Below are 17,529 nucleotides of genomic sequence, written 5' to 3'. Positions count from 1 at the left end.
TTACAGTGTGGTAAGGAAGCATCTGTCAGAGTAGAAAGCACTATTGTGTGTAATAAACGTGAGCTTCCGTTGGACTGGTGCTGGCTATTGTAAACTGAACAGCGGTGTGTATTGAAGAGCAGCATCCGTGCAGGTGTATTATGGCACCCTATTGTGTGGCGCATAAAGGAGCACTTACCTGTTTTCTCTTTGATTTCGCAGAGCACGCTGAACAGAGCCGGTTTCATTCTGTGACAGTTCAGTCCATGCTTTCTATCAAAGAAAAACACAAATTATTTAGAAGATTGTATCATTCACATGCAGTTCAAACTTTACTTTGCATTAAAGTTCCTGCGCTTATTTTCCTGATTCCACCTGATTGCACCTCACAGCATCATCTCAACATTAGGAAATCGACATCAAATATAATTATGTTTTATGTGGCATGTGTATAGAGTACTTTTAACTTATTGTTTTTGGGCAGAGGTTTATATAAAACCTTACTGTTAAACATTAGTGTGGTAAATGTGTTACAGTGCATCAATCTCTTCAAAAGTGGTAATTTGCAACGAATGAAACTGTATCTATACTGAATATATAAATATATAAATATATATATATATATATATATATATATATATATATATATATATATATATATATATATATATATATATATATATATATATATATATATGATTAAACAACAGCTGATTTGGGTGAGACAACACATAACTGATTTAATGCTTTGTCCTTTAGGAGCACAACATATTTTTCATAAATGTGAGATCAAAGGTAAGTTGTCATATATGTTTTATCATTTTAAATGTATGCAGGCCATATTTTATATATTTTTTTTTAAATGATATATTTGCTGTTTTTATATCGCTGAAACCGGCTGTTTAATGGCACATTGTGACGACTTACCCCACTATCAACAAGAATGTGTGGCGTGTAAAATGATTTTTTCTTAATTTAATGCTTTGTGTTTTAGCAGCAAATAATATTTAGATTGTTCTGAAAACACGGATTATTTTTCATAAATGTCAGGTCGAGGTAAGTTGTCAGATATGTTTTAGCATATATATATATTTATGCTGTTTACATGTCGCTGAAACCCTATAGGTTGTTTAATTGCACATTGACAACTTACCCCACATCGTGTGACAACATGCCCCGCTATTGTGAATGTTCTAATGTCCAATAGCTTTTTGAATTCAGGACAAAATTTACTATTAAAACCACGCTAATAGATATTCATTGGAGTAAAAAGTGTGACATGCGGAGCTGCTTATTGTCGTTGTTATTAATAAAGTGTATTAACATGGCCAGCAGTGTAAAGTGTGATTGTAAAACTAACTTTGCCTGAGCCTCGTCCAGGCTCTGGTCGGTGATGGTCATGATCTGATGCAGAATGTCTCCGATGTCCTGCTTGTTTCTCGCGTCTGCTCCATCATGAGGCACCGGTAAAGCCAGCGGGTGTCCGGCGAGGGTCACACCGCCCAGGGTGTGCATCAGATGACTCTGCTCCTCCATCCTCCGGCTCAAATGCCTTTTTTTAATTCCACGCGAAAGAGATTTTGACCCTGTCCTGAATATATATCAGCTACATGAAAATAATGGATGCGTAAGAGTCCCGAGTTCGCGCAAACAAAAAGTGCTGTAATAAAACGATCCTCTGATTTCCAGAAACAGTCTAGTGCACTTTGATGCTTTGCTTGTTCATAATTTGCCTCACACTATTATTCCATCCAGTCCAGTGGCAGCTGCAAAAGCAAAACTTCAGAAAATCCACCTCTATTTGCTTTCCGTCCTCGGGTGCATCAAAAGAAAATAAATTAGAAATAAAAATGGGATGAATATAAGTTGCAATAATAAACCCTTGGCGCTCCCGCGCTCTCTCTTCCTCCCGCTGAGCTGCTGAACAGTACAGGCAGGTTGTTAAATGCACATTCTCCTGTGGATGATCTACAGCAGATGTAATGGGTTGTGAGAATATCCGTGTGGATTGCTGTGTGTGTGTGTGTGTGTGTGTGTGTGTGTTTCGTGCACAGCAGCTCCTCCTGATGATGTACCCAGTGTTGCACAACAGCGTGCAGACTGTCGGCTCCGCCCACCCGGGCTCTCACAACCGCAAAATTATAATATCTGAAAATTACAAATACAATACTATATATATATATATATATATATATATATATATATATATATATATATATATATATATATATATATATATATATATACAGTAGGCCTATATGTTTATCTTAAAATGTCCTGCTTGTAAAACACACACGCATGTAATAAACAGCCAAGAAAAAACAACAACTGATAAGTTAATAAAAAAAGAATAAAAAATAAAGTAACCTTAAAATATGCTTCAATAAGTCAATATGACGGTATCAACTAACTAAGGTTAAACTTATATATTTATAGGTCTGTTCAGATCTGAGCAGTACTGCACATTTTCATTTTTTGTCCATGATGCAAACATTTGATTTCCTCCTCCTCCTCCTCCTCCTCATCATCATCATTATAGTAAAAACACAATATCGTTATGAACAATTCCGAAATCCAAATCAGAAATAAATGAGTAAACAATCAAATATAAATGTATACTCATTGAAAATAATACATTAAAAAAAAGCATGCTTCATGTGGTAGACATAGGCTATACGATTGTATTCGTTAATTTACACATTTTCAATTAATAGTAAAATACCATCAAATTTAATTGAATAATCCTTGCATGTTATTCATATTATGCATTAAGATTTGCATGGCTGTTTCCTGTTTAGCAGGGCTGTTGCCGTACCAGGCAGTGAAGCAGCCAGTCAGGATGCTGGTGTAGGACAGTGTGAGGATGCGGAGGTTCATCTAAACTTCCTCAGCCGTTTGGTGGGCCTTCTTCACTGCCTCTGTGTGGACAGACCATGTGATGTCTTCAGGGATGGACCCATTGGTGTTCTGTTGATGGTGATGGGCTGTGTTCTTGTCTCCTGAAGTCCATCACAATCTCCTTGCTGATGTTGAGGGAGACGCTATGCTCTCGGCACCAGCCTGTGAGAGAGGCTTCTCTGTTGGTCAGAGGAGTACTGACCCCCCACCGTCTGAGCCCGGTTTCTCCCAAGGTTTATATTTCTCAAGCGAACGCACAGAGTAATGTTATAACATCATTTTCAACACACTCAGATGTATCTAACATGATAAAACAGCGTTGTGTTACCCCACATTCGCATGAGCGTAACAAGCAGAAGTGCATAATAAAAGCTCTACTGCTCTCCAGCCGTGTGTCGCGCTCGTCTCATTAGCAATCGCTCAGCTCCACAACACTCGGCCCTGCTCTGCTTCATACAGTGATGTTAATAATCTCATTCATGATTATGATTTTTGCCCGAATCCTGTCTGATTTTTTCCCACAGGCTCTGAGGTGAAGATGACATCTCCCATGAATCCGTGCTCAATCTCGACGTCATCAAGCTATGTATTTGTTTTGAATAGGCGACCTCTAGAGGCGAAAAACTACATATTGTGCCTTTAATATTTAACAATATTATTGATCTGACTGTACTGACACTGCTGTATACATTAACTGAGCTGAACGCTGTCATAATTTGTTGCAGAACTGCTGAACTAATTTAATAATTGATGATCTTTCCAACAGAACTAAATCAACCCTGAACTGCTCCCTACAATAAAACTGCACATTTTCACTTTTTACAGTGAAGAATGATGTTCTTTAATTAAGTTCTTAATTAATTAAAAGTTAAAGTAAAATTAAAGTTCTTAATTAAGTTCTAAATAAATAAAAAATTCACCATACTGAATTGTATTTTATATTCTGTTGCTATGTGAGGAGTTATTCTGTGTTTTACATTATTAACATAATTAGTGCACTGCCTCCTTCATATTAACCTAGATCAGAACAATGTGAATTTGCAAGGAATGATGTCAGTCTTGCATAATGAGAGTGTCGTATTGTTTCATCAAAAAACTGAAAATCAGCATTATAAATTTACAGTAACTGAACAGAGATTGAGATGTAGAGGACAACAACGTTTAGGTTTGCAAAACATTTTAATAGTCTGTTGCTTTCTTTATTTTCTTTACCTAAATGTTGCTGTCCTACACATTTCTAAATCGCTGTGCAGTTACTGTAAATTGATAATGCTGTTTGTTATGAAGTCTTTGATGAAACAATATGACATATTCTCAACATTCAAGATGTATTGAATCATTTGTATTTAGCATCAGATCTATAGCAAAAACAAACAAAAAAGATGAATGAAATCAAATGTCTGTTTTTTAACAGACTATAAAAATGCTTTGCATCATGAGATTTAAAAAACAACTCTATCTTTGTTAATAATTATTCTTATTGTATAATATGAAGTAAAAGCACTGCAATATTTTTGTATAGTCATTTAATCTCTGTAGCCTAATACATAGAGAGGAAACATTGGCATGGACATTTGAAATACTACACTTTATGAGGGCTCAGAAATAAATTGTTTTAAATATTTTTTATATTAAAATAATTAAAAACATTATGTTCAATTGGTAAATAATATTTCACGAGATTATTTTCTGTATTTTTAATCAAATCAATACAGCCTAAATGAGCATAAGAGACTTCTTTAAAAAAACATTAAAAATAGTAATGTTATTTTTGATCGAATATAGCATAATATAAAACAAAATGTACTATGCCTGTCTGTCCGTCTGTCTGCTTTCTCTTAGCCTCGATTGGTCGCACGGCTTGTCCATCTTTGGGTGTTTCCCAGAGTGGTGTACTTCCGGTATGAGGGGTAAACCCGCAGGAAGTAGCTTACAGGACCACCAACACAGGAACAACAGAGTAAACAACACACACGTTTCTTCTAATTTTGGGACGATATCTCCACAAGAATGAAATGAGACAGTACAGTCAGTCCCTCGCTCAGACGGTGTGGCGCGTCTGTGATGTTTTCAGCCGCTGTTATTGGCACGAATGAAGGTAAAGATGAGGTGATGTTTGAGCTTATCGAGCAGATTAGCACGAGCTTTAGCTGGGCCTGACTAGCGCGTTCAATCAGCTATTACTTACTTATGTTTGATCAACTGTGTTATTCAAATATAATGTTATTCTTACCAGATAGCGACGTGAGTACTATTGTGATCAGTTCTCCTTTATAACGAACACAATGCGGTTAAAAATAAGAAATTGCTAGCATGCTGGCTAATTAGCATTTTAGCATCATCATTTCTCATTTTGTTTACAATTAATGATTTAAAAAATATGCGGTGTTGTTATTTGGCAGGGTTGTCCCTGCCTATGTCGTAGTCTGGTTAAGACGTTTGTTGTTTGGGTTTCTGATGACAGCTAACGTTAGTTAGTAACTAACCACCTGTGTATTTACTTAACAGTGTTTACATCTTAAACATCCGCATAAGACCAAGACTAGAGCCTGGAAGACTGGTTTATTCCTTATAGCTGTGTATATCCCTCGCGGTTTTTGTCCTATACTTGTTGAATGGGGTTTACAGTTTATTTACCCGTTGCAGTTTGGTGCTGATGTTATGTATATGGCCAAAAAAGTAGTAAAGTTCTGATACACTGTAATTGAAATCAATAACATTATTAAAGCCATATATTATGGCTGACTACATACATATTATTTGTCCTATTAAAATGTCTTAGTAAGATGATCTTTGAATGGTTATTTTTATGACCAAAGCTCTAGTTTTTATAGTAGGTTTCAAAACGTATGCAATATGATGATAATTGAGAGAAGAACAAAGAAACGTTTATCAAAAGCCTGATGGATCTTATGGTTTTAACATGAATTAAAATGATGTTTGGATAATCAAGTGAAGTTGCTTCAGTTCAGTCCAGGAAGTGTTCATCTTCATATATTACTAACTAAACAAAAGTTATTCTTCAGTTACTTGTGGACAATCAGTAAAGATTTCACAGCAAAACCAGCTGACGTGGGATGTTTTTGCAATCATACTAAAGGCCTTTTACTTGCTAAAAAGTATGAACTAATGTCAGAAGCCATGTAGATTGTGTACAACAAGAATTTCAGGACAGTTTTAGTAATTTTGAGGCCTTAAAAATTTATGAATCAAATGATACACTAGGTTAAATATATTACTTAAAGGGATAGTTCACCCAAAAAGGAAAATGACCCATGATTTAGTCACCCTAGGTGTGTATGACGTTCTTCTTTCAGACGAATACAATTGGAGTTATATTCAAAAATGCCCAGGCTAACTCAAGCTCTATAATGGCAGCCCAAAATTTGAAGCCCAAAAAGTCCATCCATCCATTATAAAAGTGCTCCACAAGGCTCCTGGGGGGCAATAAAGGAAGTGAAGACATGGGTTTGTGTAATAAAAATATCCATATTTAAAACTTTATTTACTAAAATATCATGAAAATGTTTAAATATGGATATTTTTCATCATTATTTTTCATTTTTAACACAAACACATCGATTCGCTTCAGAAGACCTTTATTAACCTTCCGGAGCTGCATGGATTACTTTTTATGATGGATGGATGCACTTTTTTGTGCTTCCATTAAAAAACTTGGATTAACCATTACATATTTTAATATAACTTAATTGTATTCGCCTGAAAGAAGAAAATCATATTCACCTTGGATGGCTTGAGGGTGAGTACATCTAGGGATGCACTGATCAGATACTCAGGATCGGTATCGGCTCCGATCCACCGTTATTTGCCGGATCGGGTATCGGACAGAAAAGACCGATCCAAATTCGATACTGTGCGCATAATATTCTGTGTTATTGTTAAGCTAGAGCGCCCAACAAAAGGCACAAAAACATTATAAAGCATCATCAGCGATTCGTGCACTATATTATAAGTGTTCTGAAGCCATTCCATAGTTTTATGTGAGTACAGATGAATATTGAAGTCATTAAATTCAAGTTCACTTTCAGTTCAATGCATGCTTCCCTCCGTTGCGGCTGTCAGTCACTCTCCATTCAGCTTTAAACTGTGTGTCGTGTTCGGTTACGAGAGTCAACACGATGAAACTCTCTCCAAAGATTATTGTTTCTGTTATTGTGCTTGATCTGTAGATAACGCTCTATGGTTTCTCATAAAATGACTCGCTGGCGTTTATTGTAAATCGTGTTACTTTCTACCGGTTGTAGAACTTCTAACGGCTTATGAGAATACTGCATAGATGTACTACGCGTCTGTATCTAGTTTTGAAGTTCTCATTGCGGGCAGAGCGTGGCGCGCTGTAAGCATGTGACTCAGTGTTGTTTCAATACTCACCGATACTCAGAATTATTAATATCAGATCGGTTCGGTTCTGAAAAAATGGTATCGGTGCATCCCTAAGTAAATCATGGGATAATTTAAATTTTTGGGTGAACTACCCTTTTAAGTAATTTGTATGATATTTGTGGGTTAATGGTTAAACATCTGTGCTGTGTTACTCTGCAGGCAGGCATCCATGTCCCACCATGGAGAGGAGAAAATAACCCCAAAACGAAGGAAAAGAAGACGCTGCATCGCTGAGGAATCTTCAGCCTCCAACTCCGACTGAGGGTCGGCATTTCCGGAAAGAGACCCGGAGAGCGACAGAGGAGCGAGGGTTGTGGAGCTCAGAATGGCTTTCCTTGACAACCCCGCCATCATCCTGGCCCACATCCGGCAGTCCCATGTGACCAGCGATGACACCGGGATGTGCGAGATGGTCCTGATCGACCACGACGTGGATCTGGAGAAGTGCCATCCGTCTGTGGCATCCGCTGGTGGAGGCTTGTCTGGGGGTTCGTATGGCGACGGCAGCGGTGGAGGAGACGGCCAGACGTGTGATCTCTCTCAGTCGGTCGACATCACTTCCAGCTGGGACTTTGGCATCCGACGGCGCTCCAACACAGGCAAGTAGTGTCTGAATCTGACTTTCTCTGCTTTCGGGTCCATGAATCTCCAGCTTACTGATGTGGTTGGTACATGTAAAGACGTATCGATACGCTCAAAACCCTATCACACTTGGTTTTAAGAAAAGTGTATATTGGCCAGTTATTTTCACTTATATAATTTCCAACATTTTTCATTGACAAATGATTACATGCAAATGATTGGCAAAACTCCGAACACATCTTCTCTTCTGAAGAATGACTTCAGTGCCATTCTTTTTTCAGAGAAAAGCTTAACTCCAAGTCTTCCAGAGTTGCGGGCTGATTCGAAAGACCGCCGTTTGCCAGCTTCTGTGTTTACTAGAAGCACGCAAGCGCAACTCGGCCGTCATTATGTTAAGCCCCACCCACCGACTCAATACACGGTGTGATTGGCCCGACCAGAGTTTGGCTTTTACAGCTCATAAGTGTATTGAGAGTTGCTAGACGACACTCAAGGCAGATTAGATTTGCTGCCGCTAGGGTGCGTCTAGATTTCTAGGCTAATAATATATAATATATCTCTATCTCTATATATATATATATCAATAATTATTATGCATTTATAATTATTATTATATAATCCCCCTCAGAACTACTGGGCCTGAGGAATCTTAGACAACAGCATTTTAATTAAGTAAATTAACTTAAACTACTGGTCAAAAGTTTGGATCGATTTAAAAAAAATGTTTTAGAAAGAAGTGTCTTATGCTCACCAAGGCTGCATTTATACTGAAAACGACTGAAGTATCAAAATTCAGCTTTGCCATCACAGGAATTAATTACATTTTAAAATAAATTCAAATATATTAAACGTTACTGTTTTGGTCAATATCGGCTTTCCAAAATCATTTAAACTAATGGTGCTTCAATCAGGATTTTGGGGCCGATTACCAATAACTGGAAGCAATGTATTTTAAGTATAAAATATTAAGAGATAGAAAAGTATCATCACAGAAGACACATTGCATTCCTGTAAAAAAATAAAAAAATATTTATTTGGCTGCTGTCACTTTAAGACCGAATACACAGATCCAGTATAATGTTTTAACCGATTAGGAGTAAACCAGAAGCTCAAAGTTCACTTTGCTTGTCTGTGTTCTACTTTGTCTCAGTGCGCGCACAGAAAGATGCTTGGGAAATGGTGTCACTTTTGCGGCTTGATGCAGTTTATTATCGAGCACGTCCTGCAGTATAGCAACAGTGTATTTTTATGACAATCACTGATCTAGCTGATTTGGATGTTAATTTTGTGTTTTTAGGGTAGGAAAGAAAGCGCACCGCTGTGAAGGAAAGAAATGCACTAAAATCGCACAGCACTAGTTTCTTGCTGTCATTGCTTTAGGGGTTGCTGTTAGTGATGCCAATTAATTCCAATGATTGATCTGCGTTTAAATTAATGATCAATTAATCAATTTCCCTTAACACTGTAACCGCAACATTATGCGTCTACAGCTGAAGATGATCACTTCACTACTGCTTTAAATCTTAACCAGATCCTTTATGAGATAAATCAGATACAGGCCTACGCAAAATAAACACAACATTACAGCTTACATTTGCCCAAAACAAAAGGCTGTGAATGCACACACAAACGTATAGTCAAGATGAAGGAAGAAGGTAGAAAGATGTTACTCCAGCTGTAAAATGATCCCAAACATTACTCTGGTATCTGGTTTGTGGTTGAGCAGCACGAACGCGTTGTACACAGCCCTGCTTAATCGATGATCGATAAGTTCTATCGATTAAATGTATTCATTCAATTAATTGTTGACATCCCTAGTTGTTGGTGTTGCAGTCTATCCGCAAAGATGCTGCAAATGTATTGACCTTTTTAGACTGAATTTGGTAGAATTACCAGAGCGGTAAATGTAGTGAAACAATTGAGTTTTTTCATCATCTTATCGGCTTTCCGATCAGCCCTTCCAATCGGCCCTTGTAGAGACCACCAATCAAGCTATTATTGGCTGATAAAGTTCGCCTGAGCACCCATCATTTCGGAAACCAAAAAGGGCTATTTCGGTTGAAATTTTTCAGTAGCCGAAATTTCAGTGCATCACTAGTTTTTACTTTATTTTTCATCAAATAAATGCAGACTTGGTGAGTATGAGACATTCAACATTTAAAAAAAAATCTGAATTATTCCAAACTTTCTCTGGTACTTTGTAGATACAGTTCAAAATTTATTGTCTTAATGTTTTGGCAGTTTTTCCCTGTGGTATCGGACAAAGTATTGATTGTCAAAAAAAATTTAAGGTGTTGAATCAAAGTTAGAAATTCCAGATCAGTGTGTCCATGCTTAACTTACTTTATCAGCAGTTTCAAAATGTGGCGTTGCATTTTGCAGTGGGGTCATATATAAGCATGATAATGGTTTGCCATCATCTTGAAGCTCATTGGTCTCTATCAAGGCCACAAGAGTTTGCTAACCAATAATATCAAACATGTTGAAAATCTGCCAATGGGATGCCGGCCTAAACTGAGCCTTGCACACTGTCCAGTTTGCTCTGCGGTGTCAGCCCATGATTCAGTAGTCATTTCTTTTTCTGAAATATGTGAAAACTTGAAATCTGTCTGTATTGCTATGGTTTAAGCAGTCAGGTTGATGATGAGGTGAAATTTCAGTCTTTAAGTCAAGTCTTCACTTGCTTTTAAAGAATTTGAACAACAACAGCAAACAAGTCCTAAGTTAAACAAGTGTGATGTGTTATCATTAAGACAAGCATTAATTTGGTCATTAACTAAACTGCTCCATGGCTTGCAGATGGCAAGAAATCACAGCTTATTCGGGATGGGAATCAAGAACCGGCTCCTTTTCCAATAACGGTTCTGGAATGCCTCCAGAAAGTTATCATCAATCTAAAACATTTAGCAAAATATAGCATCAGAAGAAGTTCTGTGTATTTTTATTTTGGTAGAATATCTGAAATCGTTTGACATAAGGCCCTAAATGTAACGAATTGCAATCGAAAGAGTTGTTTTCTAAGTAGTGTTCATTCTGGAAAGCTGAAAGAATAGTTAATGCAATCCTTGAGGAAACCAGCATCATTAAGATATAATTCTGAATTGGAGCCAGAATCGTTTCCTTACTATTCCCATCCCTACCGCTTACAAGGCTGAAACCTTGGAGCAAAACAAAGCAGAAAGTCAGTTTTAAATTAGGCTATATCCTTTATCTGCTTCATCTTCCACTCAAAGCCGTCCTGGTAATGTTGCGCTCTACATTTATATGCTTTACTGTACCAGCCACAGAGAATTGAGCAGGAAAAATAATCTGGGGTTCAATAAATGATTACACAAATAAAAAGGAAATTTCACAAAGCATTTTTCATGTCAATAGGTACCATTTAAAATTAAATGAATTGTTTTATTGGGGGAATTTGTTATATTATTTGATTTTTTTTTTCCTTTTCCATGATCAAGGGTTGATCTGATTGTGCTTGTTGGCTGGGAATGGCAACTGACTGAAATTGATTTGTACTCTAAGACGATCATGCAAACCTGTTTCCAGTGCTAAAATTGGGTCTTTTGGAATCGGTTATCTGATGATTATTTCAAAAACACAGTAGGGTCATTCAAATTTGATTGATTTTGTTCATGTTTTTTCCTGTACAAAGACAAACAAGATACATTTCTAGTTAAACATGATTTGTTTTTCAGACATTCCTCTTTAAATAAAATATGTATCTGTTGTGTGCAAAATGAGCCACATTTGGTTTTCAATCACTGAAAATCAATAAAATTTAACAATTTGAACATAGAGCATGCTTTGAGATCTCCATATCTATGCAACTGAACTATGTAGGGCCTTGAAAATGAAGGTTTCAAAAGTAAAGCTTATTAAGAATGACAGACTAGATGGATATTATGAGACCTTTTTGAGTTACAGGCACACAACTTTGGAAAAGAAATATTTATGGCACTCAGACTATGTTCTATACAATTGTTTTGATAGAAAAACATGATATACATTTGTAGTTTCATCATTGTGTTCTTCAGACATTCCTCTTTAAAAGAAAAAGCATTAGCTGTATGCAAAATTACCCACGTTTGGGTTTTGACCACTGAAAATGTGTACAATTGACCAGTTTACTCACAGAGCCGCATTCAGATCTCTGGAAATGTTCACATAGGGCCTTTAAAATAAAGATACCAAATAAAAGTTAGGTAAGAACCAGAATCTAAAAGGATATTAAGATACATTTAATACTTCTTGAGTTACAGGCATGCAAACTTGAGGCAAAAAAACACAAGAAAACACATTTTCCTGTTTTTGAACATCGCCATTGCCATATAATGGAAGAAAGATTGCTAAAGTAAACATATTTCACTAATAGACCTACCATTGTCTGTGTAAAATAATGGTAATGATGCTGCCTAGGGCTGTAATGATATGCGATATGAAATCGAAATCGCAATATGCAGGTCCACGAACCTATATCGCGATGTGAGAAGGCAGAATCGCGACACACCCCTTCCAACTCCCAGAATTATCCTTCCTGTCCAGATCCAATTTTTAAGTCAGCAGTATGGCAACATTTCGGCTACCTGGTGGAGAACAAGGATGGCAATCGTGTAGTTGACAAGACCCACACAATTTGCCGTAAGTGTTTCAAGAAGCGTCCCCAACTGGCCGGCAACACAACCAACATGCAGATGCCGGAGACACACTGATAGATTATTTTTTTCCCCTCAAAATATCTTTTGAACTGTTTTGTTTCCCCCCCATATCGAGGTTTGTATCGTACCGTGGGTCAAAAATTGTGATACGAACCGAATCGTGGGTTTGGTGTATCGTTACAGCCCTAATGCTGCCCATCTTTCTAAAGTCATTACTCCCATGTAATTTGGCTTTAAATCTCAGGTGAAAATTGTCATTTTGACCCCCTCTGCAAAAATTGATTACTCGGTGAATATACATCTGTGACATTTAATATTTTGGCTTTCATCACTATTTATATTTGTCTTTGTACAAAAAAAAAATTACGAAACTGGTTGAGTTGAAACACATTAAATCTGGTATTTCTTGTTTTATTTTTCCTGTATTAATTTTATTCCAAATAATCAGTGTGAACACAATTTTTTGATTTTTGATTTTTTTGGATATTGGACAATTACAGAGAATATCTCGGGTGTTCAACATATGTTTAATGTGTGTCTCATGTATGTTTTTCAGTAGAGACCCTAGAGGTCGACCTATTGGTTGGTTTTGTTTCAGAATTCGGTTATCGGCAAAAAGATAATAGATAGATAATCATGTCACGTTACATTTTTAAACGTGCATGTCAGGGTACGTCATAGGCTACACATGCAACACAGCCTACGGCGTAGCTATGTCTAGAGGCAAAAAAACCTATCACTGACTCCTCGTGGAGTTTGTTTTGACACTTGTTTGACACTTTAGATGAGGATTTAAAATAGACAATGAAACGGTATGTATACAGTGCACTACCTTACACTGTCAGAAAAAAAGGTGCATTACTGGACTGCATTTTTATGGACTGCATTTTTATAGCGCTTTTATCCAAAGTGCTTTACATTTTTGCCTCACATTCACCCATTCATACACCGACGGCGATGTCAGCCATGTAAGGCTCCATCCAGCTCGTCGGGAGCAGCTGGGGTTAGGTGTCTTGCTCATGGACACTTCGACACTTGGTCAGGTGGAACCGGGGATTGAACCACCAACCTTCTGGTTTGTAGACAACCTACATGAACCACTGAGCCACTGCCGCCCCTACTGTCACTGGGGTGGTACCCTAAGCTACAAAACCAACTAATATGTACCTTTAAAGGTATTAATACACACTCTTAAAGTACTGATATGTACCTTTTAAGGTACTAATATGTACGATTTATGGGTGAGTAAGGTACAAAGATGTACCTTTTGTATCTTAGGGTACCACCCCAGTGACTGCACTGTACCTTTTTTTCTGAGAGTGTATGTTTTCATATCATTATAAAGTAATTAATTTGTTGACTAGATGCTGGATTAGTGGAGAACAGCAGTATGTTTGCTGTTGAGGCTGAGGGCGCATTAGTAGCTCGAGGTTAAACAACGTGACGACAACAACACGCAAGCCTGACTCAAATGTTTAATGTCACGATTGTTACCATCGATTTGCATTAGTTTATATCCAGCTGGTTGTTTTTATGCATTCGTTATGCAGTGAAATCGAGCTATTGACATGAGAAAGCGGACTTCATCGCCATGCAGCCGACAGAAACATACTGTATAAACAAATCAGAAATGCATTCGATTTCAGTTCTATTTGTATCGTCTCTATAATGCGTTTTGTTATTTTTATTAGGTAATTATCAAGTTTTCTAGAAGCAAATAAAGTCTAAAAGTATAGAAATATGTGTCTAATTCAATGCTAAGGCTTAGGCTAAATTTTAAAGTTGGATCTCTTAACAAAAGTTAATGCACTTTGAACTAACATAAATGATTAAAATGTAATTTATTTTATAATTAAAAAGTACAGTGTTCATGGTTCAGCAATGTTTTGAACATTTTGTAATAAAGTTCAGCATTATTTTGTGTTATGTTTGTTTTATATCCATAAAAAAAAAACTTGTTTGATCGGTTATCGGCCAGCGTGGTCCAACCAACTTATCGTTATCGGTCGACCTCAATGTGTTATGCTGTTTCATACTAAAATGTTTTTAAAAGATTCTCTTAAATTGAGTAGTTTAATTTCCTCACATTACTGGTGAGTTATCCCTGTTATATTTAGCTTTTTAAACAATACCGCAATTTTAACTGCAGATTTATGTGTAATTATGAGGCTCTAAATATGTTATGCTTGTTTGAACACAAACAGCTTTACTGATGCCTGGTCATGTTGAGCTTTGTTCCTGGAGTCGTTCAGTTTCAGTCAGTGCCTCTTGTCATGGCAAATGTTGAAATGTGAATTAATTCTGGGACTGATAATCACTAGCACTTTAGCTTTTTAACTTTGATTAAATGGATGTGGTGTAGCTCTGGTTTTGTGATGCTTTTGTTGGGTGTGGGTTAGGGTTGAAATATTCCTCTATTATCAACCATCTGAACAACTTGTCCCCAGGACGACAAGACAGTTTCGTGAGACCTGAGCCTGCTGGTAAGCAAGTGTTCAGGACAGGAAACAGTGCTGAAAATATCAATATGAATCTGATGAATCTTATCTATGAATCATATTCAGTTTGAATTTCAGCTATTAATTTTGTGATCTCAAAATAATAATCTATAATTGGACACAAATACTTTTTCTAATTATTTCATGACTGCAAATGAGCAACATAATGTTTTTGAAGTATGACTTGGTCCTATAGAAACACTGATCGAATCAACTTGAGAAAGTTCTTTGGATGGCTAGGCATTGTTTTTTACGTTCCAGAATTACTTTATTGACCCTTGAGATGAAGCATCACTGTCACAACTGTACTTAATATAGAAATGTAGTCTAATACAATTAAAGACAACGATAGAGTTTACTTCATTAGGGCCCTATCATCCCTATGAAGTCGGTTTTATTTTACTCCAAATTCTGTAAAAAAAATTTTTTTCCTGATTTAATTTGTTTGGACTCCATTTTAATGGTTAAATTTAGGGCTGTTAAACTATTAATCGTATCCAAAATAAAATTTGTGTTTACGTAATATATCTGTATGTGCTATATAGATAATAAAAGTAATTTATTTATTTATTTGCTTTTTCAAATTCAAGTTTTCTTGATTCCAGTTTAATAGTTTAATTACAGTTTTATCAAAAAGCATTTCTAAATAGTTGATTTAAAGCTACACTGTGTGATATTTTCCCCCATCTACCGGTGTAAAGGTATATGACCATCCAGAGAATAATAGTTTCTGTTCCTCTCAATTCCAATTTCATTTGAACTCCTACGGTGGCCGATTTAGTCCAAGATTACCATGGCAAGCCCCCTCACAACACCCCCCTCTAAACTCTAAACTCGAAGCTTGAATTTACGGGTATGTCCCTCTTTGGCTAATGTACTTTCAAGATGAAGGGCCAACATGGCGACCAGCATTCGAACCCTCACCCGTATGTATTTTCAATGGTATATTATAAACTTACGAGAATACTTTATTACTTGAAAGAAGTAAATATACATTAATGAGCACATATATTTTTGAAAGAAGTAAGTGTTTTTAGCTAAGAATAAACTAAAAAAGTTACCAGTGTAGCTTTAATAAAAACAACAATTTATTATTAGCATTTGTCATTTTATTTCTGTTGTTTTTTCTTCAAAAATTCTGTGTTGTGTTTTCCTTTTCTGTCAATCAAATGAAGGCATACAACATTAATTTAATCTATCTTTTTTTTAATATGAAATAAAATAAAAAATGTCAAACAAACTGCCGCAAAGCACTTTGCTGTTTTGCTGTTAAAATTAGAACATAGAAAAATTGTGGTTATTTCTTAATTATTGTAATAATAATTTATAATTATTATCAGTGTAAGTATTATTATTACATTGAGACGTAGCTAAATTCTACTGTACTACAGTAATATAATGTCACAATTTTTAAGTTAAACGGGACTTTTTCTCTGGAGATGAAGTTTATGCATTCGTGTCCACATATAGTGAAGCGGCACAGGCTATTTAAATAGTCTTTTTGCGGTTAAATATTCACAAACACTAGTCTTGTGATTTGATTAATAAAAATGTTCTGCGTTATACAGTAAATTCTGTTTTTATGACTGGATTCGGCGATTCCGTCTGCGTTTTCCACATCGCAGAAATCCTGTTATGAATTGCAATACAACAACATTGCACTTAGTTGAATGTTTGGATTCACATATTTGTGAAGGGCATATTGCATGCTTTTGTGGTCATTTATACAGCATACATTTGTAACTGCCTTCATGTGGCGCGTCTCAGACCACTCAGGCTGCAGTTTCAGAATCAACAAAACACTTGAGTATGAGAGAAGTTACAGAGCAAAAAACCCTTTAAGGGAAACTTTTGCCCTGCAATTAAAGAGGATTATATTTGCATACATACTTCAAGTTTAAGTGCTGCATATTTGTACTGGCTCTCAAAATGCCAGCCAAATGCTCAATGACCGAATCTTTTAGTTTTAAGGATACAGCAACTCTGAATATAACATTTTCCAAACACATACAAATGCTTTCTAAAGAATATTCATATATGCAGCTTTTAAACAAACGTACATTGTCTACGAGTTGCATATAGGTGTATTGTTTAGTATGCATTTGTATGTGTTTGTAAAAATTATGTAGATCAATTGTAGACCTCATGAAATAAATGGAAAATGTCTTGTATATCATATTTATAGACATTCCAGAATATTCTTGTCATAATATAATCTAATGACATGCACAAAAGACTAAAGTTGAGAGTGTTTGTTCAGACGGTGATTGTCTGACTAACAATGAATGTCATGCTGTGTTTTTTCAAGTTTGCTTCAGATGGTATTTCTATACAAAACGGCTTCATTTCACAATAGACCTTTGAAAAATAGTACTTTGTAAACTGTGCATTTTAAGATTTTTCCCCTTTGTGACATTTTCGTACTGTAATGAGGAAAATTAATTATTAAATTATATTTGTAAAGTACAAATGTCTAAGTATACACCATGGTAGTATTTGCTGGAATACATTTC

At 36.2% G+C, this 17,529-nt stretch overlaps 3 protein-coding genes across 6 annotated transcripts in view; 2 read left to right on the top strand and 1 right to left on the bottom strand.

Moving 5' to 3' along the window:
* Nucleotides 1-2,008, bottom strand: part of pbx3a (pre-B-cell leukemia homeobox 3a) — a 75,177-nt gene extending 73,169 nt beyond the window's left edge. For both annotated transcript variants that reach the window (XM_067439651.1, XM_067439652.1), the window contains exons 1-2: nucleotides 1,340-2,008; nucleotides 179-252 (exon numbers count right to left, since the gene is read on the bottom strand). In XM_067439651.1, the coding sequence (XP_067295752.1) occupies nucleotides 179-252; nucleotides 1,340-1,515 (250 nt within the window). In that variant the 5' untranslated portion in view covers nucleotides 1,516-2,008. The remainder of the gene's footprint in view (nucleotides 1-178; nucleotides 253-1,339) is intronic.
* The window catches only part of crybb3 (crystallin, beta B3), a 783,391-nt gene that overhangs the window by 40,934 nt on the left and 724,928 nt on the right, over nucleotides 1-17,529 (top strand). The window lies entirely within an intron of this gene.
* mapkap1 (MAPK associated protein 1) overlaps nucleotides 4,791-17,529 on the top strand; it is a 63,358-nt gene continuing 50,619 nt past the window's right edge. For both annotated transcript variants that reach the window (XM_067439633.1, XM_067439632.1), the window contains exons 1-2: nucleotides 4,791-4,975; nucleotides 7,441-7,880. In XM_067439633.1, the coding sequence (XP_067295734.1) occupies nucleotides 7,607-7,880 (274 nt within the window). In that variant the 5' untranslated portion in view covers nucleotides 4,791-4,975; nucleotides 7,441-7,606. The remainder of the gene's footprint in view (nucleotides 4,976-7,440; nucleotides 7,881-17,529) is intronic.

The sequence above is a fragment of the Pseudorasbora parva genome, chromosome 3 (genome assembly GCF_024679245.1).
Source record: "Pseudorasbora parva isolate DD20220531a chromosome 3, ASM2467924v1, whole genome shotgun sequence".
NCBI classification, from domain to species: Eukaryota; Metazoa; Chordata; class Actinopteri; order Cypriniformes; family Gobionidae; genus Pseudorasbora; species Pseudorasbora parva.
Note: the sequence above shows the minus strand (reverse complement) of the source record. Positions and strands in the feature narration are given on the sequence as shown.